The following is a 24,284-nucleotide window of genomic DNA, read 5'->3' as shown; positions in this document are numbered from 1 at the left end:
TCAATAGCCCTATTTATTTGTTATAAATAATAACATTTTAATTGTGAACTCATTGCAAGTAGCACAAGTTTATGTATTCCTTTTTTGTAAACGGTTCTGTGCAACACTCACAACCAAAATTAATGTGCATTTAAAATTATTGCTCCCTATATATTATCGATTGCAATATTTCATCATCAAATTATAAATTATTATTTTACATGTGGAGTACTTCTTCCACAATTTACATTTACGTGTTCCTCTTTTTCAAATTGTTATTCCACATGTGTAGTATTCCTTCCACAATTTACTTAGAATGGATTATCATTCTTTGACCATGTCTTATTCTCTTTGTTGTAGAAGGATTTGCAGTGGTAATGACAGACCGGAAGAGTTAATACCCAAAATTGCTAGATGAAAATCAACCAATCACTATTTAGTAAAATGTTTTAAAAAAATTAAAACAAAAAAAAATCTTATCTATTATTATCCAATTGAAACATCAAGTACTAATTAAATGCAATAAACATACATTAAAAGTGTCATAATAATTATAAAAAATTCAAATTCTACAACTAATACATATTAAGACTCTTATTACTCTTCATTTCTTAATCTCTTATACTAATTATAAAAAATTCCTTAAATCTAAAACATTTTTATATGTTTTTCATTCTCGTTCATTTATTTTTTTTCATTATTTACAAACAAAAAAACCGCAAGAAAAGACAAAGTGTAGCCATTAATGCAAATCGAAAAATGAAAAAAAAAAAAAGAAAATGCAGTTTTGTATAACTCTAATATAAATAACCTATGTCTTTTTTAAAAATAAATAAATTCAAAATCTATTTATAATATGTTCTCTAAAATATTTTTAATATCACATTTATTAAAATATACTATATAGTATAAATAATCTACCTCTCCGCGCATTGCGCGGGTCTCACTCTAGTACTCAGTAAATTGTAATCAAGTTAAGGAGCATAGAAAACATCAGAAATATAACTCAGAGAACCATCCTTCAATCTAATTGGTATGTACCCTTTTCCTTCAATAGGGATCTTCGTTCTATTACCAGACTTCAATAATAGTTTAACTGAATCATCTAGAGAAGAAAATAACTCCTTTCTACCAGACATATGATTACGGCAAGCATTATCCAAGTACCATATATTTTCATCTTCAGCACATGAATTACTTGTAAAAAATAAAGTTTGAGTACTCGGATTATCATCAATATTTTGATGCTGATTTTCTGCAACGTGTGCTTGATTGTTATTCACCATTTTGAATCTGCAATCTGCTGCTTTGTGTCCATACTTTCCACAATAAAAGCAGTTGAAATTGGTTCTTTCTTGATAAAAATTTCCTCGACCTCTTCCTCGGTTGACAGGCCTAAAATTCGTTCCACCTCTTCCTTGATTAGGTGGTGTAAAGTTATTGTAACTTCTTTGGTTGTAATTGCCACAGCCTCTACCTCTGAAACTTCCTCTGCCTCTACTTTGAAAATTAAAACCATGACCTCGTCCTACTTGTGTATGACTTGATTCTGCAACATTGTTTAAATTCACTCGACTTTTCAGGGCTTCCTCAGTTGATTTTTCTGACTTCTCCAATATTCTGCTGATGTGGCTTTCTATGATTCCTTGCAACTCTGCAATCTTCATGGTGTCCATATCGTGGGACTCTAGTATCGTAGTCACCACATGGTCATACTTCATCGGCATGGTGCGAAGAATTTTCTCCACCACTTTGCTATCGGGCATATCTTCTCCATAAACTCTCATCTTATTGACAAGGTCTGTAACACGAGTAAAATATTGCTCAACAGTTTCTGAGCTAGACATCTCATACCTTTCATATTCTCTTCTCAAAGACTGTAGCTTTGCTTTCTGAGCTTTATCTACGCCTTTATATGACAGTTTCGATATGTTCCATGCTTCTTTTGCACTTTTGGCATTTGTTATTTTGCCAAACACCGTATAATCTACTCCTTGATGAATTTGAGATAGCGCCAATTGATCTCTCCTCTGTTGGGCAGCATCTGCTCCTTCTTGCAAACCTGGTTCAATGAAATTCCACAGGTTCTGGGCCTTCAAATGGGTAGACATCAAAGTCTCCCAATAACTATAATCAAGTTTTTCATCTAACTTGGTACCGGACCACACAATATTGAAAGTGTTTGCCATACCGACTATATGAATAAACAACTATGTGAGAACTCTTTCACACCTCACAAACTCTCAAACAACAGGCGCTGGATTAACCAGATACCAAATGTAAATAAAATACCTACAACTTAATTGGCCCTATAATCACTCACTCATATAAAAGACACTATCATGTTTTCATCTCTCAAACTCACTAACACTCATAAAACAAAGGAGAGAATTTCAAAACATACTCATTTTATTATGGAACACACAAAATACATAAGGCATATGTGCCTTTATATAGGCAAAGTTTTATACTTAAAGTTCATGATTCTACTAGTTTCTTAATACACATACTTATCCAACTTTGCTTCTTACTTTGACTATTCAAATAAGTAACTTCTTGTAATTTCTAGCACATCTTGAAAATTCTTTATTAAGCTTAGTCATCAATCTTGAAGCTTCCAATGCACTTCATGATTCTTCTAGTATGGAGGTGATGAGTGCAACTTCCATTCAATTCCAATTCAATTTGATTTTGAACTTCTTCAATGTTCTAGTATATTGTAGTTGTGCTATTCTTTTGAATGTTCTTCAAAACTCTTCAAGCTTCCAACATCTTCTAGTAAATAGATGATTATTGTTTTCAACTCAAACTTTTCTTCTTCAATTCTTTAACCATGTTTCATGAAGATTTTAGTCCATGCAAGTTGATTTAAAATTTTAATCAACAAGCAAGAAGTTGCTTCTGTATTTGAACAATACCTCTTTTTCTCACGTGTCTCTCTTACATTGACAAGAAAACAACTAGCTTTAAATTCACTTTGAATGCTTTCATAGACTCTTCTAGCAATAGTTGTCTTACCTATGCCACCCATTCCACATATGCCAATGAAACGAACATCATCCACCCCAATACCGATGTGTCTTACAACTTCTTCCAACCTTGAATCAATCCCTACCAGATTCTCCATTGAAGATGGTAATTTCATAATCAATCTTTCATGTATATGTTGAGTAATGCTTTCCACGAGTATGGCCTCGTTCCTATACAAGAAAGCAATTTCTGTGTAAAGTTTGGCAATAAATAGAACCAAAATAAAGTAACAATAACCTTAAGAAATTCCATTAGAACTTAGAAGGGGAATACAAAATCCTAAGGAGGATAATGTAAGTGTTCCAAAATTTCTATTCTTTGTCTTTCTGAATTTTTTTTGTATTTTCTAATGCACATTTATTTAACTATCTATCTATTCAATTTATAATACACAAATTTGATACCAAAGTTGTGGAAAGTTAAATTCTTGAATCTTGATAACTAATGTGATCTCCAAATTTGCCATAATGTTAATATCAAGTTATTAAACTATTCAAATATTCTTTCCAGCCCAATCTCATTCTTCCACGTCACAATTACATTACATAGCCTCATAGATGTAAGCGGGTAACATCACACCTTAAATGTAAATGAATTCGTTACGTGATTGGTTAATGATTAATTGTAAGCTACAGAAGTTGATTATAACTTCTTAAGTTGATAAAAGTATAAAACAAGCTACTGCTTTAATTTGAATATGACTGTATGTGTAATGTTTGAGATTTCAATAAATAATATTGTTTACATCTGAAAGTTATTTTACTGAAAAGTGAGAACTGATCCAAATTATAAAACAAACACACCCCATAAGATTTAGATTTTGCTCGCGCCATAGAACAAAAAGGACATTCGATATTTATATTTATGGCACATAAATTAGGACAGCAAAATAAATGAGTTTAATGGTGAGTTAGCTTACTCGAATCGTTCAGAGTCGCAATTAGAATAACTGACAACTTGTGTTAAGGCATTTCTCCATCTTCTAACCCTGTCACTTTCTTGTCCAAATCTGAGTTCATGTTTCTTGAAAGCATCTTCAAAGGCTCCAATTTGATGCCTGACGTTGCAAGGCTTGACATGATAGAACACTGCCACAATCTGTAGCCCCAGGTTGTTGCTGCACTCAACTAAATATTATGCTCAGTAAAATACTCTCATTGTTTTGTTGCTTTTATTTTTTTGTAATTTTGAATGACTTTATAAGCCTAATGAAATTTGCATAAAAATTATAGTAAAGGAAGTTTACAGAGAAAGTGGCTTCATCATTGCTAGGATCAAAACTCGCTAGTCATATGCAACCAGAAATTATAGAAACCTATATCTGTATCAAACAATACCATATATAATTATACATGTCTTGAAGCAAATTATGGATGGCAAACATATTATTCTCATCTATTGTTATCAATGGTCTTTCCATCAATACAACCTTCAAAATAATAACCCTGGTTTTTTTAATGAATTTGTTACATAGTGTCTTCTTTTTCTTTTAAAACAACAAGCAATATCTAAAAAGACATTCTTTTCCATGAAATCTAAACTGTCATGACTTATTCTCTTCAACATTATTGGGCCATGAATGCTCTTTACTATTTCAATACGATGTCAATACTTGAAGTGCCAATGGAAGACCACCAATATATTTGACCACTTCTATGGATAAACTCAAATACCCTTGGACGGGTTTTTATTGTTTCAAAGCTTTTAAACAAAAGAGATCAAATTTAAAACCAATAAAGTCATTAAGTAATCGACCACTTAGTTTTTGTTTTCTTGAATGTTTCTTCTTTATTAAGTAATCGACCACTTACTCTGATGCATAGGTAGGAGGAACCAGGGAATGATGCACAAATTCTGTAACTATACTAGTAAGGAAGTAAATTGATATACTTGTGACATATTTTTCAGGAATTAGACTAATGTGAGATATTTTTCAGGGGACTAAATTGATATACTTGTAAGGAAGTAAAGAAGGTACAAAATATAGAGTGGTCATCTCCATCAGTAGGGTCAACAACTTCCAAAGTTTGTGACGTATAAGAGAATTGGAAAGCCTACGAAGCCAAATCCTTGCCCATGCTACCAATGTACACTATGGTGCAAGACCTGACCTAAGAATTGGGCAATTTGCTATTATTTTGTAAAATATAACACTAATTACCTTTATAAATATATCACTAACCTCAAGTGAAGGGCATTTTATTTTAAACTATAGCCTAGAGACACCAAAAGGGAATGGAATTGCCCTCTTTTCTTTTTCTATACTTTTTTTTCTGTGTTTTTTATTTTCTTTTATTTTTTCTTTTTTGAAGGATTACTATTGCAACTGAAGGGGTCAAATGTGGGAATTCTTGTTTCTGGACCCAAAGAAATGAGGCAGAAGGTAGAAGCTGTTTGCTCATCTAATTTGGTTGAAAATCTGAATTTTGAGTCCTTTAGCTTTAACGGGTGATTTTACTTGTATTGTTAAAAGATGTAAGATGCTTAACTATTAGCAAGAGTTGATCTTAGCTGCTTATTTTGAGTTAGAATTTTTGTTATTTTTTGATAGTGTAAATTGGTTATGTAACAAGTTAGACCCTAGTCCCTAGCTACCACCAATAACAGTGCTTGCTTCTAAATACTTGTAGTCTCTTGCTTCTAAAAAAATAAAATCTGTCATGAGGAACACACACACAAAATAAATAAAAAGGTTTTTAGTTCCATATCTTTTTCTAGAACATTAACATACAAACAGTTTAATATTTTATAAATTCAAATCGTTTCATGCATGGTTACATCAAACTCAAATTTATATAACACAATGCAGATTGACAACAACTGAAGTTGTGCATTGCTAAGGCTTCCACAGCTTTTAAGAACTGATGTTTCATGTTTCCAGACCCGGAAAAATGAGATCACTTTAGTTCTTGGCCAAAATCAAATTTGTATACTCCAGCTTCTTCAAAAACTAATCAAAATTGGAAAAAAAATGTGAAAATGTTATTAGCTTTCAAAATTGATTCTTCTCAAAAAATTAAATAGTGCTCTTGGGAAATGGCCATACCTTTCTTCCCTGCCAAAGTTGTTCAGTTCACTCACATTATCTTCAAATTTGTTTGTCTCACATATATCCATTATCTCAATGCTTTTGTTCAAGTCAAACAGACTTTGTCTTTCATTCTTTTGCCTTTCAATCTCACTTTTGTTCAAATCTTCAATATCCTCAATGCATGTCCAGCCAGTGCTCAATACTTTGGCATGATAACAAGGAAGATATTCGAACTCTTCAGAATCAAATTCCCCATACTCAACCTCCGGCCGAAGCAATAGTTTAAACCCCATATCTCGGTGAAATTCTCCCCTGAAGTAATCATTGGTCAAGCAGAGAATGTAAAGGTGATAACCATCACACATTCTATATGTTCTCCAAGGAATGATGCACCTATTACCATTGCTAACAGACAAATTCAACTTCACTGATTTATCAAATCCCCAAAACTTTGTATAAAACAGGAAACATACTGCAATACCCTTTAAATTTTTATTCAGACGGCAATCACTTGGATATGGGACTACTGCTTGTGCTGCATCATTACCATTCAGAGAATAATTGACAAACAAAGATGGAATTTTGGCACTTGGGATCAGCATTTCCAAGACCACACCTTGATTTTCTTGATCCTGGCTACTAGAAGATTTAAAGGCAGTGCAAATGGTTGACAAAACATTGGATTCAAGTATGTTCAGTGATCTACACCCATATGCTTCTAATTCTCTAATACTAGATGGAAGTTTTGGAAGAAACTGAAGACAACCACATCTATTTAGCTTAAGGGACCTAAGCTTGGAAAGTTCATGAATGCTTATTGGGATATTAGCAAACCAGTGACCACTTAGATCCAAATGCATCAATGATGGGAAGTAGCAAAATAGATCATGAGAGAAAGATATTTCACTCTGGTAACATCCACTCAAATTTAGATTACTCAACAAAGGGAGGCTTGAAATTGAAGATGGTAATCCATGAAGGTTAAAACAAGAGCCAAGATCCAAGTTCTTGAGGGACTTTAACCTATGAATGGTATCAGGAACAGAATCAAGTTTTCCACAACCCTTTATGTTCAAATCTTCAAGGCCAACTAAATTTCCAAGTGATGAGGGTAACTTTCCTATAGGAGTTCCGCTTAGAGAAAGCTTTGACAATTTTCTCATGCATTCTCCAAACTCCGGGGGATTTTCGAAACTCTCACAATGCTCAATGATTAGCTCCTTCAAGGAACTCATCTCCAATTTACCTGGAAGAGTTTTAAGCATTTCACAGTAGCTTAGATTTAAGTGAACAAGGTTCTTGTGGTGTACGAGGGATATGTGAACCTCAGTTAGGCTATCACAACCTTGGAGATCAAATGTTTCAAGAATGGGAACCCCAGAAATATCAGGTGTCTGCTTTAGGTTCCGGGAGCTACTCAAATCCAGGTACTTCAGCTTTTCGAAAAACTGATTAAAAAGAAAGAAAACACACAAATTTCAACATATAATAGTCTTTCATAAGTCAATATGGTAAAATCAAATTTAAAAGATCTGTTGATGAAATGATCTAACCTTTTTGCCATGCCAAACTTGTTCAAGGTTGCTACGTTGCATTTTGATTTCAACAGCTTGATATTGTTGATTTAACAAGGGGAGAGTTTCCAAAGGACAAAAATCCCAATGCAGAACTCTTACTGAACTAGGGAAGTGGTTGAGGCCAAGGGGAAGTTCCATGTATGGTAAACTGAGATATCTTAACTGTGTTGTCTTTGAGAAGGCTTCAATGCTCCATTGTGCTGAGAATGGCTTACTCCGAAACCAATAAAATTTATCATGTCCAAAGCTTAGAACCATACTTTGAATTGCTTCTGTTCCCTGAACAAAATAAACATGACAGAGAATAAATTTTACAATCAACTGAGATACCTATAATGTGACCTTAAGAAATAGAAGGAAACTTGGACATTGATAAAACTTGAGGAAAATAGGAAATAAAACAAATAAATGTTTATTTTCATATCAGATCAATCAGTTGTAAAGGAAGTTTCACCTACCAGATCATTTGTCAACACTTGATGAATGTCATCTTTAGACCACAGCCTGCTACGCTTGCCTGGGTTACATGGAGATTCTTTATACACAATATGCCTCCCCATTTCTTGAAGCAAATCATGCATTTCTAACTTATTATTCTGATCTAAAGTTACCAAAGCTTTATCAATCAATGTAACAATTCCGCTTCCAATATCACTTCCAACTCCAACGCAAAAATCACACATTCTTAATATATGTATTGCCTCATCTTTTTCCATTCCTTTGAAGAAACAAGCAATATCAAGAAAAATATTCTTCTCGGTTGGCATCAAATGATTGTAGCTTATTTTCAATGCATTGAGAACTTCAAAATGTGGAAAATTCATTATTTCTCTAATGGTACTATGCCAAAACTCAGCATTTCTTCTATACAGATAGGAACCTAAAACCTCAACTGCCAAAGGAAGACCCTTAGTATATTTCACAACTTCTTTACCCAGAGAAGAATATCCTTCTTTAGGTTCAAGTTGTTTAAAGGCTTTCAAACAAAACAGATTATAAGCTTCTTCTTGATCTAACCCTTTAACTTCATAAGTTCCATGGACTCCATGTATATCTAGCAAGTGCATATCTCTGGCTGTGATTATTATTCTACTTCCCGGTCCAAACCAATCTTGATTCTCTGCTAAATTCTCTAATTGCTTTAGCTCACTTACATCATCAAGAACAAGAAGAACTTTCTTATTGCACAAAGCACTTTTTATCATTGATTTTCCATCTTCTATGTCATGAAAATAGCTATTTATGTTTAGACATGCAAGAAGGTCTCTTTGCAACTGAACAAAACCATTTTTTGCAGACAACTCTCTAACATTTCGCATGAAGCAACAAACTTTGAATTCACCTCGGATGGCTTCGTATACTGCTCTCGCTATAGTTGTCTTTCCTATGCCACCCATTCCCCATATCCCTAAAAAGCGAACATCATTCAACCCAATACCTATGAGATTAATCACTTCCTCCAACCTTGAAGCAATCCCAACACGATTCTTAGTGCAAGATGGCAATTTCGGAATTAGCTTTCTATGTATGTGTTCAGAAATGCTTTCCACAAATCTTGCCTCAAGTCTAGAAAGATCATAAAGTGAAGAAAAGTCATACATCTTGCTTGTCACTCAAGAAACACTAGCAAAATAGTGTAACCGGTGTTTTAGTTTCCAAAATTAAGCAAAGATATAATTTTCTAACAAAAATACGTAGTATAAATATTATAACTTGATGAAGAATCATTCCGAAAATAGAAATAGCACTTCAGCAATTAGATGGTTATCATTTACACCAAAACCCTTAATTACCATAGTGTGCATTCAGATTAACATAGTAGAAAATAAATGAAGAATTACTTACTGATGTTTGGAATCCCAACCAGAATAACTAGCAATTTGTGCGAAAGCATCTCTCCACCTTCTAACCCTCTCACTGCCTTCACCAAATCTGTGTTCATGTTTTCTGAAAGCTTCATCAAAGGTTCCTTTTTGGTGTCGCACATCAGAGGGCTCAACACCATAGAAGACAGGCACAATCTGTAGCCCCAGGTTGTGTTTGCACTCAACAATCTTTTGAAGCTCATCCAAGCACCAAGCAGAGGAAGCATAGTTTGGCGAGAGAACAACGACCGCGAACATGGACTCTTGAATTGCTCTGAGAAGTTCAAGAGAGATAACTTGACCTCTCTCAAGGTCTTTGTCATCCCTGAAAGTTGTGATTCCCTTCCTTTCAAGCGAGGCACATAAATGATCAGTGAAGCCTGTGCGAGTGTCTTCACCCCGGAAACTCAAGAACACGTGATAGGTCCATGATCTTGGTGAAGGAGGAGTGGAGAAAGAAGAGGCTTCAGCAGCTAAAGATGCCATTGCCATGTATATGGGAAAGTGTAATAACAGATTGTGTTTTGTGGTGTGTATATTTTTTTTAGCAGTGTTGTGTTTAGTAAATATTGTTAACATAGATTAAATAGCAAATAAATATCATGGTTTAGTGCGTGTGAATAGAGAGGAAAGTGAGCAGAAGCTGCTTGGGTAGCTTCCATCACAGGATAGGAGAAAGCCAGGAAGGAGTGCAAACCATTTTCTTTAAAGATATGGCCTACACACTACAGGGAAAAGAGAGGGTGCAGAATAGCTGAATGAACGTTTACTTTGGTAATTTGTGTGGAAATTAAAATAAAGGTGAATCGTTAATAAATAATTAAAAAGGTGAATTGGGTTGTTGCATCTAGATAAGACCATATTGGTCTCCCATTTGCTATGTCTTCTTTTAACTATAACGGAATAACTCATAACAAGAATCTTCCTCATATGTATCCAGAAACTCTAAATTATAATAATATATTTTATCATAATGGATAACATTTTATATCAAGAATTTCATCATTCGCATTAATTTTTACTTTTATTTGTTAGTGTATTTAATATTTCAAAAAAAAATATCAAGAAAAATGCTTTGCTCTGTTGGCATTAAATAGTCATAACTTATTTCAATGCCTTGAAAATTTTGATATGCAGAACACTTTTTTATTTCATTAATAGTACCATGCTAGAAATCTTCATTTCTTCCACATAAGTCAGAACCCAAACCAATCCTTCTTAGCATTCCAACACAGTTCTCTGTGCATGATGGTAACTTTGGAATCAACTTTTTATGTATGTGTTCAGCAATGCTTTCCAGGAGTTTTGCTTCATGGCTGCAAAGGAATTAAGAAGAGAAGTCATAGTTACAGTCTAGTTACTAATCTTGATTGCATTATATACAGAGATCTGAGACTCTGACATATAATATGCAAGTAAACTAAGTATGATTTTTAATCCCTAGATAATGATTCATAGTTTATACGACCTCCTCATTTTGTATTTATATTATAACTTTGAATTGAAAAAAAAAAAAAAACTTATTAGATTTATAGACACTGTTTTATCAAATTTGATCAGAGATCTGTTCTTTTTTATAAAATAAAATATGTAATAAAAATACTAAGTTCTCCTACAGTTACATAATTAGCATCTAAGCCATGTCATTCTCTACCAATATATAATTTTGCACTATTTGATTCGTGCTTAAAGGTAGGTCAATGTCACATATAAAAGAGACAAGAAGTTGCAGCTGTTTGCTCATCTAATTTGACTAAATCTACATTTTGAGTTCTTTTAGATTTTGACTGGCGATATTACTTGTATTGTTAGAAGATGTAAAATTTTTTGCTATTAGCAGGAATTGATCTTAGCTAGTTTATTGTGAGGTAGAAATTTTGTTACTTTTAACAGTGTAAATTGTCTATATAACAAAAGTTAGACCCTAGTTCCGATCTACCACCAATGACAATGCTTTCTAGCTAGTCTTCTTTGTTTCTTACAACATAAAATCAGTTATAAGGAACAAAACTAAAAGAGATAAAAAGGTTTAGTTCCAAACCTTTTTCTAGAATGTTAACATACAAACAAGTTAATTTATTATTTTATAAATCCAAATTGTCTCATACATGATACATGGTTACATCAAACTAAAATTAAGACCACACGAGATGCATATTGACATGGGCTAAATTTGTGCATTGCTAAGGTTTTCACAACCTTTAAGAACTGACATTTCAAGATTCCAGACGCAAAAAATGAGATCACTTTAGGTTCATGAGGGAACTCTTATTGTTGTACTTTCAAGATTTATTCTTCTAACAAAAACTAATCAACACTGTAAAAAATGTGAAAATGTTATTAGCTTTCAAGATTTATTCTTCTAACAAAATTAAATTTAGCTTTTGGAAAACGGCCATACCTTTCTTCACCACCAAAGTTGATCACTTCATCAATCACATCATCTTCAAAAATATTTGTCTCACATAAATCCATTATCTCAGCTCTTTTGTTCATGTCAAACACTTAACTATCAAAGTCCTTACACCAGATTATAAATTGTCTTCAGCACTAGAGTTAATTATCTGCATTAATCCTTCATAAAACTTCATCAAACATATTTTAAATTTATATATCATTTTCCTGAACATGTCACGAGATTTTTTTTTTATAAAAGAAGTTACAGCAGTGGAGGAGAAATACAATGATTCCTCCAATGCCATGAAACTTTATAGAGCATTAATTACATTTATTAGCTTGAAGCAACAAAATTTCCTAATATCCATGCCTTTTCAATCTATGTATCTTACCTTCAGAAAAATATGTTGTTCAAATCTATACTTTGAGATACCTATCCGAGTTTGCAATTTACCAGTAACTTAATATTGAAGTGTGCAGCATGGTACATTCAATCTATGATTACGACATCAACATTAACATATCTTTTAGTAATTTCACAAAATGGAAATTTTATTTTTTTATCCTTCATACTATGATTATAAAAGGGAAAAAATCTTACACCAATATTAAGATCACAATTCATTTTCATCAACAAGATTAGAAGTTTTCAAATTAAAGGAGGATACAAAATCAAAACTAGAAAGGTTCCTACACTGCAAATCCTTTGATACAATTCAAGATGAACTTGGTTGAAAAATGGAAGATATAAAGGTATTTAGGCACAGAGGTGTTTGTCACGACCCAATCTGACCGTGACTGGCGCTTAGGAAAATCTTCCCAAGCAAGCCTCAGAAATCGATATTGCAGGAAACAGAACAAATAGAATTTCCAATTATACAAAAAAAAACAACACATTCTCAACCTCATATTTAAAATATACTCAGCATATTTATATAAAATTCGACTTAAATATTTACAGCAAAGCATAGTCTATTAGCTTCATCTATTAGAATATTTACAAGCAACATACTCAAGTCACTAAAGTAGAACCCTGCCTGTGTCACATGGAGCAGTTTAACAAGTTTAAAGAGCTTTAAAGCTATTTACACAAAACACTAAGCCCTTAAACAATAAAGGGCTCACCAACGCAAACAAAACTAGAGCGGAACTGATGAAGTTGGATTAGGATCAATGCCCATATCTGAAAAAAATGAAAGAATAACAGAGTGAGTTTTGCAACTCAGTGAGTAAGCAGAGCATCTATAGCCCCACAAGAGACAGTTGTATAATTAGTAAGCTCTTAATTACAATAATTCTACTTTAATAATAGAGACAAAATCATACTCAAACACAATGATAATTAATTATAAATATCAAGCATTCAAACTTCTTTATTTATAACAATATACGCGGAAGGTTATCTAATCCAGAAAAATCAAAATAACAGACAGAAATCACACTTAGGTTGTTTTCCTTCGTGTGAGTTCTGAAACAGACATGTTCCACTAATTTTGTGGACATGAAACAGACAGGAACCATTTCATTCCATATGGTCCTGAAAAATGCAATTATATAATTGACAAGGTGCACCAAGTCTAGCGCTTACTGCCGCTAGCTACAGTTTCTGTCATAGAACCTTCTAAAATATTTTGACATACAAATTATGATCAAGCTAAAGGTTGTCAACAAATCAATAAATATATCATCAATTCAATAGTAATAATTCATGTAATAACTTATTCAAATTCAATACTAAATTTACTTTCAAAGTGTATATGCAAGATAATATTTACATTATAGTTTAATTTCTCAAATAACCACTTCATTCATTTTAACGTAAAATATCAAGTCTCAAGTGGGATTCTCTTTGTAAAATATTTAACATAACCATCATATTAACAAATAAGTTAGTAAATAATTAAATAATAAATTATAAAAATTGTCTTCAATAGTTATAAAGATGATGCAAATGCTAAAATTTAACTATAGATACAAAGTTTACTCACAGACTAAAATCCAAGAGAGGAATTTCTACTCCACAGGTTCCAACAAGCAAGGAGAGCGATTCCTTTAGTATCTAATACCACAAACATAACAATAATAACTCTAATAAGTTAATCTTAACATCAATTGATATAATAGAACCTATATACCAAATAATCCCAAATTTTATCTTACCCTAACCCTAAATTTTCGGATTTATTAATGCCCATAATTATAAACATAACAAAAATTAAAGATATAGGCAATTATCAAGCTAAAAAATAACCTTAATGGCTTAATAATTAGTAATACTTGAATTAAAGGTTATTTCTCCCTTCTTCAAGCTTAGGCTGCTTCAATGGAGTTTTGGAATAATACCAACAAAAGAGAACACACTTGATAGGGTGTAATAGAGTTGGAGTAGAAGAAGAGTAGTTAAATTAATTGAAATACAGGTGTATGAAATTATTGTTGAAGAAGTGATTTAGTGATATGAAGGAGGAAGGAATTATTGGTAAAGTGACATGAGAGAGGGACGAAGCATTGGCGGTGAAGATTCTGAATTCTGAAGTGATGCCACAAAAATACGTGTGTGTATTGCTTTCATGTGTGTCGTTGGAGAAAAAGGGAAAGAGTGAAAAGTGATGGGCTTGGCCCACCTTTTTTTTTTTTTTGTAGGCCCTACAGTGTTGCTTTTGTCCAATGTGTATTCTTTTCTTTGAAAGCTGGACCTTTTTTAGAAAGAAAAGATGTCTGCAAATTGAAAACATGCAGTTGTTTAAGAAAGGAATCAGCATATTAAAGGCTTATCAAGTAAGAACTTTCAAAGTTCTAATCAGGTACATCAAAGACATAGCCCGCAGAACCCGACAGCATATAGGTAATTCTTTATCAATAATCGCAGATCGAAACAACTGCAAACATAAAAGAATGGCAACTAAACATTGGTACTCACCATGGGCTGCAGATTTTCTCCTTCACTCTCGAATGAATCTGAATCTGTCACGTCATGCTTGCCAAGTCTCACTCATTGCTGCAGCAACATAAAATTCAAAACATTGTCAATCTCAAGCCATATACCTAAAAACCCTCCAACCCAATAAAAAAGTCGCTATAACCTCATTGTAACAATTACACATGAAACCAAGATTAAATTTGTTCTCAAGATATTCAAAGAGAAAAGAAAAGAAAAAAGTAGAAAAGCCATCACATCACAGACTCAAATACAACCTCCAAATGCTCAATTCATATTCCTCCCCAACCTATCCCTCTTTTTTCTCATATCCGCAACTTGAAAAAGAATTAAAACTAAAATACAAACTTCAAATAAACTCAAGATTTACATTTCTTTCTGGGTTTAAATGGCAGTTGAATGGATGCAGTGAGCTGTGTCAAAAGCTTCAAATATGAGGAGCCTTTTAGCTGAAGAGATCTAAGCTTGGCAATCATGCTCTTCCTCTTCTTCATACATTGGAGGGTCAACCACAAGCATCTTATTCCTAGAAGATGAAGGATGTGAAATGATGTCCATGTTCAGTTCAAGAGTTGCTTTTCTTTTCCCTGTTTGGGATTTTCTTTTCTTGAATTCTTGAATGTCTTGCTTAGTCACCCAACGTGCTCCAGATCTCTTTGCTCGGGTGTTACAATAACCACTGGGAGGAAATTGCAGTTGGAAGCGATTGTCTTGGCATAACAGGTTACTAAAACTGTAACCATTCAGGCAGAGAATGAGCAAAGTCTTATAATATGATGACATTGACACCTTCAATAATCTCGTGTTGATAAATTCTTTACCGTTGCAGATCACCGATGGCTGTTCTTTAGAGTATTTGTCACCATATAATAGGAAACAGAGAGCAAGCGCGACAGTTTCAGTTGAAGGGGAATTATGCGGGAATGAGAGTGATAATCCGTTATCTTCTTCCTGATCCTCAAACCATGCTGGCATTTCCACCCCATTGAACAACATTTGAAAGAGGTCTTCACGATCTTGGCTAGCTGATTCTGCAAAGACACAACACGCTTTTGATATGACATCATGAATATTTGATGCATCTAGTGAATCACAACCCCGTGCCTGTAATTCTCGTAGACTTGATGGAAGCTCTGGTAAAACCTCCAATTGTATGCAATCAGATAGATTCAGACGTGTAAGTCTGGGAAGTTGATGGATAGTTATTGGAACTCTTAAATACCTGCTCATAGATAAATTCAAATCCGTCAACGAGGCTAAGTGGGCAATATCATAGGAAAGGTTCGACTCTTCTCTAGATGAGCTGTCAGAATCATCATAATCAGCTCTGACTGTGAGGGACTCTAACCCATCAGTGTTCTGTGGAAGACAACTAAGCTCGACGGAACTACTTAATACCAAGCTTTTTAGGCCAACGAAACATCCAAGTGATAAGAGAAGACCAGTAATCTTGCCGCACCAAGTTAAGTACAACTCAGACACGCCAGCCAAATTTCCAAGCGTTGGGGGTAGCTCTTCTATACCTGTACCTTTCAGATCAAGAATCGATAACTGTTTCATGCATTCCCCAAATTCTGGCAGTCTTCTCAAACTACTGCACCAGCTTAGATATAGTTTCTCGAGTGAACTCATCTCCAATTTATCTCCAAGTGTTTTAAGACTCCTACATCCACTTAAATTCAATTCAACAAGCCTCTTGTGGTGTGCGAGAGACGGGTGAATATAATTTAGGGCCGTACATTCCTTAAGATCAAGTTCTTTAAGATTGGGAGCCCCAGAAAGTTCTGGCAGTCTTCTCAAACTACTGCACCCACATAGATATAGTTTCTCGAGTGAACTCATCTCCAATTTATCTCCAAGTGTTTCAAGTCTATTACATCTGCTTAAATCCAATTCAACAAGCCTCTTGTGGTGTGCAAGAGACGGGTGAATATAATCCAGCTCCTCGCATCCCGAAAGATTAAGTGTTTTAAGATTGGGAGCCCCAGAAAGATCTGGCATTTGCTTCAGCTGCTTGCACCATGACAGATCCAAGTGCTCTAACTTTTCTAGAACCTGAAAAAAACATTAAAAAAAAATTATCACATGGTTAACATTTATGCTGGAAACGTTTATGTAATAAAATTTGATAGAACTGTTGATGAAAAGATCTACCTTCTTTCCATCCCATAACTCTACAATTTGGCTTTCAGACAGATTAATTTCAACAAGCTCATAGCGTTGATGATCTGTAAGGGGCAGAGTTTTCAGTGGACAATCTCTCCAGCGAAATACCTTTAATGTACAAGGAATATCGCAGAGAATGGGAGCTTTCACGCCATCTAAAATGAGAAGTTTTAACTGGCACATTTTTGAGAAAGATAAATCTCTCTGATTCACTTCATTCTCGCTATACTCCTTATGTAGAACGATGCCATGAGTTGCTTTAGTTTTCTGCCAATACACGTAAATAAATAAATAAACAATTAAAAAAAACCAATGAAAAAATTATACTGATTGAGATAACCACAAAAACAAAAAATGGTTTTCAGTTACCTAGATATATATCAAAGACATTGTCAAATCCTTATTTAAATTCTATGCATCCTATAGTTGAGAAAAAACGACACTTACCTTATTTTGAGTAAGTACAAATTCAACATCCTCCAAACACCACAATCTGCTACGGTTACAAGCATCATTCGGAGATTCCTGAATTACAATTTGTTTGCCCATTTCTTCAAGCAGATCATGCATCCCCAGAAGAGTACTCTCCAGGAATGTCTCCGGCTCTAATGTGACCAGTGATCTATTAATCAAAATATCAATACCGATTTCAGCATCATGACCACATCTTTTTAATTTCTCTGTTACATAATCTTTCGGCCATCCTTTAAAGAAACAAGCAATATCTAAAAAAATATCCTTTTCCATAGAATCTAAACCATCATAACTTATTTTCAATACATTAATAATTTCAGAATGTGAAGACTTCTTTATTCTTTGAATAGCACTATACCAAACCGCAATAGGTCTACCATTAAGATAGGAACCCAATCTTTAAGTGCCAATGGGAGACCACCGCTGTATTTGACCACTTCTTTGGACAAATCCAAAAATTCTTCTGAAGGTTTTGGCAGATTAAAAGCTTCTAAAGAAAAGAGGTTAAGGGCTTCACTTTCTACTAACCCTTCAACGTTATAAGTTTCATGCAACTTATTTTTCCTTAGAAGATGAAAATCTCTAGTTGTGATTATTATTCTGCTTCCAGGACCCAACCAATCTTTTTCCCCAGCCAAATCTTCTAATTGTTTTTCATGATTTACATCATCAAGAACAAGAAGTACCTTTTTGAGACGTAAAGAGTTTTGAATTATTGTCCTCCCATCATACTTGTTATGAACAGAATTTGAACTTATTTTCATTTGATCGAGAAGTTACTTTTGTATGTGAGTAATATCTTTTTTCCCGCAGTGTTCCCTTACGTCCGCAAGAAAGCAAGTAACTTCAAATCTGCTTCGAATGATTTCAAAGACAGCTCTAGCAATAGTGGTCTTACCCATGCCGCCCATTCCCCATATGCCTATAAAGCGAACATCATTCAATTCAAGGCCTATGAGAGTAATCACTTGTTCCACTCTTGAATTAATCCCCACAAGATTCTTCATTGAAGATGGCAACTTAGGAATCAATTTTTCAAATATATGCTGAGCAATATTTTCCACAAGTACTGCTTCGTCCCTGTTTAGGGGAAGAGAATTTCTTTGTAAGTCTAGCAATACATAAGAAAAATAAAGCAACAACTTTTATAATAAAAAAGAAATTTTGTAATAAGATAAAGGAAGACATTACAAAACAAAACAACTGAAGTTTACAAAAACGATTTTCTTTTACAAAATTTATTTGCAATAAGCTATATGTATTTTCCAGGTAATTTATTCATTTGATATAGTTTTTATAAAATTTATTTTAATTTGATACCTGATTCATTGAATTATTGTTAGTTAGGTGGCATACTAACAAACCATATTATACGAAAGTATTTCTGGTCATATAAATCATCATACCTGTTTATGCCTATTAAGAAACAAAAAAAAAGGATAATGCAATATATATTTTTGAGAAATACTCCAAATTAGTTATCAAAATTTTTTTAGTCAGGTATTTTAGATTTTAAAAAATTTTAATTACTAAATTAGTCTAAATTTTTATTTCGATAGACAAATCAATTCTATTATTTTTTTTTTTTGTATGGAAGAACTCATCTTAGAATTTTAATTTTTTTTTGGAATCATTATGTTTATTATTAAATAACGATATGCATTGATTTGTCTAATTTTTTGCAAAATTTTAAGACGAAGATTAATATGTCTAATAAAATATAAAATCAGAGACTGATTTAATGGTTAAAATTTATTGAGAATTAAATTTTTATGACTAAATTTTTTTTAGGACTAATTTGGGTTATTATGCTGTATTTTTAGTATTCATTATCAATTTATCTATCTATTCTTAATATATAAAAGTAGATATATAAACATGCACCACATTACTTTTGAGACATTTCTTTTCTCCTACTAACACCATATCAGCAATATTGCTTACTTGGCACAATTTTAGAATCAACCACTCAATTCTTGCCAAATCAACTATTATTTCTAAATTAGCCAAAAAAATAAAATATACAAATAAAAAACTAAAAAATAGAATCCAATAAATTTGTAACCTACAAATACATTGAATTCATATTCCTATATTTATTATATCTTTACCGTTATAAACAATACAATAAATTTATAACCGCAGCAATTAATTTATTAATTTTTATAAATAACTCACCAAAGTTAATAAACATCCATATTACAAATGTCATAATAATATTATTAATCATAATAAATTTTACGTTATAAGTATTTAAATTTCATACCATTTAAACTACATATATAAGTCTCTTATCAATATTCCTTCACATAACATCAAATTTAGCACAAAAAAATTATTTTCAAACTGCACATCTCAAACTTACTCAATAGAGCATCATTTTTTCAAAGCAGAACGATTAGAAATTGAATAACTATCCAAGATCTAATGGTCATGCAATGAGAATCTGATGATCAGGTATGACAAAAAAAAATCACAACATGCATCATATATTCATACTTACTCAAATACCATATACATAATGATAACATAAATTGAATATTGGAATAGGAAAAGATCTTTACAATTTTAGCAACTATAAATGAAATTGATAATAAATTAAGATGGAACTATATTAAATGTAAAAAAAGAAAGCATATAAAAAAAAAAGAAACAACTACATTTGTGGCATATGTAATCAAAGTATCAAACACCACAATATCCAACAATAAGGTAACTCTATATACTTTTCATAATCTCATCTATCAAATTATTAGTTGCTAACTCAATACTTATTTTAGATTTAGAATTCAATGAAAGGTTTCAGATCAAAGTGTTACAACAACTTTTGTACTAATTGATGGCGACGCAAAAAACTTACTGGGCACAACTGCTTCAAATCTAATGACATTTCAGAAAAATAATGACATTGAAGCACTACCCCATCAAGAGAGTAAGGAGAAAAAAAACCATACAAATTCAAGACACATTTTCAAAAGAAGAACATACATATAAAGATGGAACCAAATAACATAATAGAAAGTGCATCAAACTCAACAATTCATAAAGAAAATGTCTTCACAAGAACCTACGACAAAAAGAAGAAAGCAGCAACTCTAACAACCAACAAAAAAAAAGGAGGATGAGCGCCACATAAGATGACTAAGTCCATCAACTAAAACAAATGCAAAAATCAAACCAACAAATACAAATTATTTAAAATAAAACACCTTTTAAATTTAACTTCAATTTATACATATTTAATTTATTTTTACAAAACATAACAATTTTTAATATTTATTATACACTATTATTAATTTACCATCCCGTACATCGAACGCATCTCTTTCTAGTATCATTCTATTTTGATTCATTTCATGCCTCCATGGTGTTATCATATTATTTTATTATTAGCTAATTAATTTTATTTCGAGAGCTTTATTTCAAATGTAATTCAAGAAGAAAATTGTGGTAGATTAAAATAACCAAAATTATTATTCCATGATTAAATTTGAATTAAAATTTATAATAATTAGTTCATAGTGATAGTGTGATTGTATCTACGTCGAAGAAGAAAAAAAATTATTCTATATATTGCTAGAAAATATTTATTTTTTCTAGAAAAGATCCACTAAAGATTGATTTGTCTAACTGAATGAAAAAATAAAAAGCTAATTTGATAATAAATTTTTTCTAAGGACTATAATATTCAACTAAAAAAATTTTAGAAATTGATTTAATTAATGTATTACTCTAAAGTCTAAACTATGAATGTAGGGTAGATATGGTTTAAATCTATTTTGGAAAAAAAAAATCATAGAAACCAGAATATAATTTGTCATAATTTAATTTTATTTTTCAATTAAAAATTGATATGTATGTACAAAGAATTTAAACATTGTGCTAATTTTTAGTATACTATTACCATCGTTGTTTAAACATTGCACTCTATTTGGTTTAGAAAGATATTTAAAATGTAGTATTATAAAATAATAAATCACTTAGATAAAAATGCCTAAAACGTTTTTTTTTTAAAGATGTTTTCTAGTAACTAAAATTTAACACATATAATTAATAAAACTGTGTTATTTTTGACAAAATTATGCTAGACAAATTAATTTGACCAAAAAAATAGTATATCAAATTTTGAACTGGTCTAAATTAATATTATTTTTTACAGGTGTTCATTGATCGGATTTGATTCGCATATCCGTGGTGTTTATCCGATGCGAAAATTGCGGATATAGATCCAATATGCAAGGCTATCGGATCGGATTGCAGATTTTATGTAGGTATTCGCATATCCGCGTATCCGTGAAAATAAAGAAATAAATAAGTAAATATTATTTTTATATTTTATTTCAACTAATAATTATCATATATGTTGTATTATTTTAATTTATTATTTAAGAAATGTATGTTTAATATTACTTTAAAAGTAAACATATTTAAAAGAATAGAAAAATAAATTTTATTGATATTTTTTTAATAAAAATAAGCTTTTAAAAATATTTTTGTGTTTTGTGGATATATCTCATATCCGATTCGATCCGCAAATCGGATCGGATCTAAGCTTAAAAACCGCGGATATTGAATCCGATCCGATCCGCGTTCACCCTTATTATTTTTTTATAAAAGATGACTACAATACCCTTATTATTGAAAATAACTAAAATACTCCTATTATATATATTAATTTTGAGAATCCTAAATTTTAACCTTTTACTTCTCTACCGTCATAATGTTAGTATTTAGAGTTTTTAAAATTAAAAAATATATATAAATATATATGAGTATTTTAATCACTTTCTATAATAAGAATATTATAGTAATTTTTTATAAAAAATAATATTAATTTAGATAGGTTCAAAATTTAATTCACCATTTTTCAGTTAAATAAATTTGTCTAGCCTAATTTTAACAAAAATAACATGGTTTAATCGATTATATATGTTAAATTTTAATTATTAAAAAATAATTAAAAAAAACGTTTTAGATGTTTATGCGAGTGACTCCCTATTATATAATATTAAGAGTAATATCTCTTATCGATCTTAAAATTTTTTTAGTGAAACATTTTAATTATGCCATTAACTGGAGCAATTTTAACAAGCAGATCTATGTTATTTGTTAAAAATGGTATCTATAATGATTGCAGTTTTGTTTACATGGATATGGATCTAAAAGTTTGAACATGTATAGCAGATAAATTGTAGTAATAACAAGAGTAATGTGTTAATGACTAGTTAGCTTACTGATTTTTGGAGGTCCAACCAGAATGAGCAGCAACTTCTGTTAGCGCATCTCTCCATCTTTTGACCTTCTCACTGTCATGTCTCTCTTCGTGTTTCTTGAAAGCTTCTTCAAAGGTTCCTCTTTGGTATCTCACATCACAAGGCTTCACACCGTAGAACACTGCCTCGATCTGTAGCCCCAGCTGGTTCTTACACTCCATGATTTTTTGGAGCTCGTCCAAACACCAACTGGAGTAAGCGTAGTCCGGTGAAAAAACAATTACTGCAAACATGGACTCTTCAATTGCTTTGAGGAGTTCTTTTGAAATAACATGGCCTTTGCGAAGGTTTTGGTCATCTTTGTAGGTTGTGATTCCCTTTCTGTTGAGGGCCGCATAGAGATGGCCAGTGAAGCCTGTGCGAGTGTCTTCTCCTCTAAAACTCAAGAACACGTGATAGGTGCATGATCGTGGTGGTGGTAGGTGGATTGAAGTGGAAGAAGAGGCGGATGCCATATGTTTGAAGTTTGAAGAAGTGTATGTATGTGCTGCACAAGAGTTGTGGTTAACACTAAACTGTTAATTAATAACATCAATGAAGAAGTTCTTTGTGAAGAGAGAAAGGAAAGTAAGCGGAAGCTGCTTGGGAGTGATGAAGGAGAAACAAAGTTGAGAGGGCAATGAATACTGAAGACGCGTGAATCTGTGATAGTCGTACACCTTTTATGTAAATGAATTTTATTTATTTATTTCCTCAGGGGTCTTCATCTATTTCTCAAAGATTTTTACTAGTGATCTATTTTATTACTACTTCCTCTGTTTCACTTATTTTTATACTCGCTAATGAATTTAGGAAAATTTTCAGATGTTCCACTTACTTTATTGGAACTTCAATGTTTCATGTACGATTAAATTGCAAGTTAATTTTTTGTTTGTAGTTATTTATAAAACACATGCTAGGGAACCAACTCTATATAAGCCAAGAATCAGCCAACTGATAAACCAGAGGCACCGGTAACTTTAACCGGATGTTGCTACTGATAGGCACATGGATTTTTCTTTTTCTTGTAAATTGGATGGTTTTTTATATGATTTCTATGTTTCATGTGTTACACATTGATAAAACATAATTAATTATATGGAACTAACTAATTAATGATCAAAGCATCTGTTCCGTGATTCTCTCCTATCACTAACGTATCTTCCTTCATGTTTTGAATGTGGTCAACAATAATTTAAAAAACAAATTAAAACTAATTATAATTAATTATGTTGTTCTATTCTTGGCTGATTATTAGTTGGTTCCATATACTTTTCCTTTATAAAAAGACGAAAATAACCCTTCAATTATAAAGAAAAAACAAAAAAAACAAAAAAGTAACACAGGTAGCTTGAAGAAACCTGCTCTGCTGCACAGTAAAACTATGTGCAGAAATTTTATTTCTTTATTTATTATAAGTTATATTGTTTGTCTCATAAAAAAAGAGGATTTTGTTTAGAAAATACTAAAAAATAAAATTATTTACAGTAATTTGAGGTAAACGTATAAAAATAACAAATTTATTAAAAGAAATAACACTTTTTTATATTTTAAAATTATATATATCATGTTATT

The 24,284-nt window shown here is 32.0% G+C and overlaps 5 protein-coding genes across 9 annotated transcripts; all 5 read right to left on the bottom strand.

Moving 5' to 3' along the window:
- Positions 1 to 953: 953 nt before the first annotated feature.
- On the bottom strand, positions 954 to 2,168 carry LOC140178743 (uncharacterized). The gene is made up of 2 exons (XM_072215980.1): positions 1,202 to 2,168; positions 954 to 1,084 (listed from the first exon to the last, which is right to left on the bottom strand). Exons 1-2 carry the CDS (start codon positions 2,166 to 2,168, stop codon positions 954 to 956), a joined length of 1,098 nt encoding a protein of 365 aa, XP_072072081.1.
- Positions 2,169 to 5,690: 3,522 nt separating this feature from the next.
- LOC114923980 (TMV resistance protein N) lies at positions 5,691 to 14,298 on the bottom strand. 3 transcript variants are annotated; one of them, XM_072215032.1, is made up of 8 exons: positions 14,131 to 14,298; positions 13,868 to 13,938; positions 11,884 to 13,062; positions 9,463 to 10,798; positions 8,076 to 9,183; positions 7,594 to 7,896; positions 6,056 to 7,488; positions 5,691 to 5,959 (listed from the first exon to the last, which is right to left on the bottom strand). In XM_072215032.1, exons 4-8 carry the CDS (start codon positions 10,059 to 10,061, stop codon positions 5,953 to 5,955), a joined length of 3,450 nt encoding a protein of 1,149 aa, XP_072071133.1. In that variant the 5' UTR covers positions 10,062 to 10,798; positions 11,884 to 13,062; positions 13,868 to 13,938; positions 14,131 to 14,298; the 3' UTR covers positions 5,691 to 5,952. The 3 variants fall into 3 exon arrangements, with proteins under 3 accessions (XP_072071133.1, XP_029148155.1, XP_072071132.1); XM_029292322.2 differs by lacking the exons at positions 13,868 to 13,938; positions 14,131 to 14,298 and having other exon boundaries at positions 9,463 to 11,799; positions 11,884 to 12,182; XM_072215031.1 differs by lacking the exons at positions 11,884 to 13,062; positions 13,868 to 13,938; positions 14,131 to 14,298 and having other exon boundaries at positions 5,845 to 7,488; positions 9,463 to 10,767.
- Positions 14,299 to 14,434: 136 nt separating this feature from the next.
- On the bottom strand, positions 14,435 to 17,730 carry LOC140178362 (uncharacterized). Of its 2 annotated transcripts, XR_011871377.1 has the most exons (5): positions 17,431 to 17,730; positions 16,972 to 17,250; positions 15,188 to 16,872; positions 14,800 to 14,877; positions 14,435 to 14,597 (listed from the first exon to the last, which is right to left on the bottom strand). XR_011871377.1 is itself a non-coding variant. In XM_072215034.1 (3 exons), exons 1-3 carry the CDS (start codon positions 17,728 to 17,730, stop codon positions 15,277 to 15,279), a joined length of 2,175 nt encoding a protein of 724 aa, XP_072071135.1. In that variant the 3' UTR covers positions 14,953 to 15,276. The 2 variants fall into 2 exon arrangements, 1 of the variants encoding a protein (XP_072071135.1); XM_072215034.1 differs by lacking the exons at positions 14,435 to 14,597; positions 14,800 to 14,877 and having other exon boundaries at positions 14,953 to 16,872.
- LOC140178363 (toll/interleukin-1 receptor-like protein) lies at positions 17,432 to 23,423 on the bottom strand. Of its 2 annotated transcripts, XR_011871378.1 has the most exons (3): positions 22,692 to 23,364; positions 18,144 to 18,537; positions 17,432 to 17,605 (listed from the first exon to the last, which is right to left on the bottom strand). XR_011871378.1 is itself a non-coding variant. In XM_072215035.1 (2 exons), the coding sequence occupies exons 1-2, from the start codon at positions 23,183 to 23,185 to the stop codon at positions 18,234 to 18,236; spliced, it is 798 nt and encodes a 265-aa protein (XP_072071136.1). In that variant the 5' UTR covers positions 23,186 to 23,423; the 3' UTR covers positions 17,432 to 18,233. The 2 variants fall into 2 exon arrangements, 1 of the variants encoding a protein (XP_072071136.1); XM_072215035.1 differs by having other exon boundaries at positions 17,432 to 18,537; positions 22,692 to 23,423.
- LOC140178742 (disease resistance protein Roq1-like) lies at positions 17,793 to 18,221 on the bottom strand. Its single transcript, XM_072215979.1, has one exon. The coding sequence runs from the start codon at positions 18,219 to 18,221 to the stop codon at positions 17,793 to 17,795; it is 429 nt and encodes a 142-aa protein (XP_072072080.1).
- Positions 23,424 to 24,284: the final 861 nt, after the last annotated feature.

The sequence above is a fragment of the Arachis hypogaea genome, chromosome 14, assembly GCF_003086295.3.
Source record: "Arachis hypogaea cultivar Tifrunner chromosome 14, arahy.Tifrunner.gnm2.J5K5, whole genome shotgun sequence".
Lineage (NCBI taxonomy): Eukaryota > Viridiplantae > Streptophyta > Magnoliopsida > Fabales > Fabaceae > Arachis > Arachis hypogaea.
This window is presented reverse-complemented; position numbering and strand designations above follow the sequence as displayed.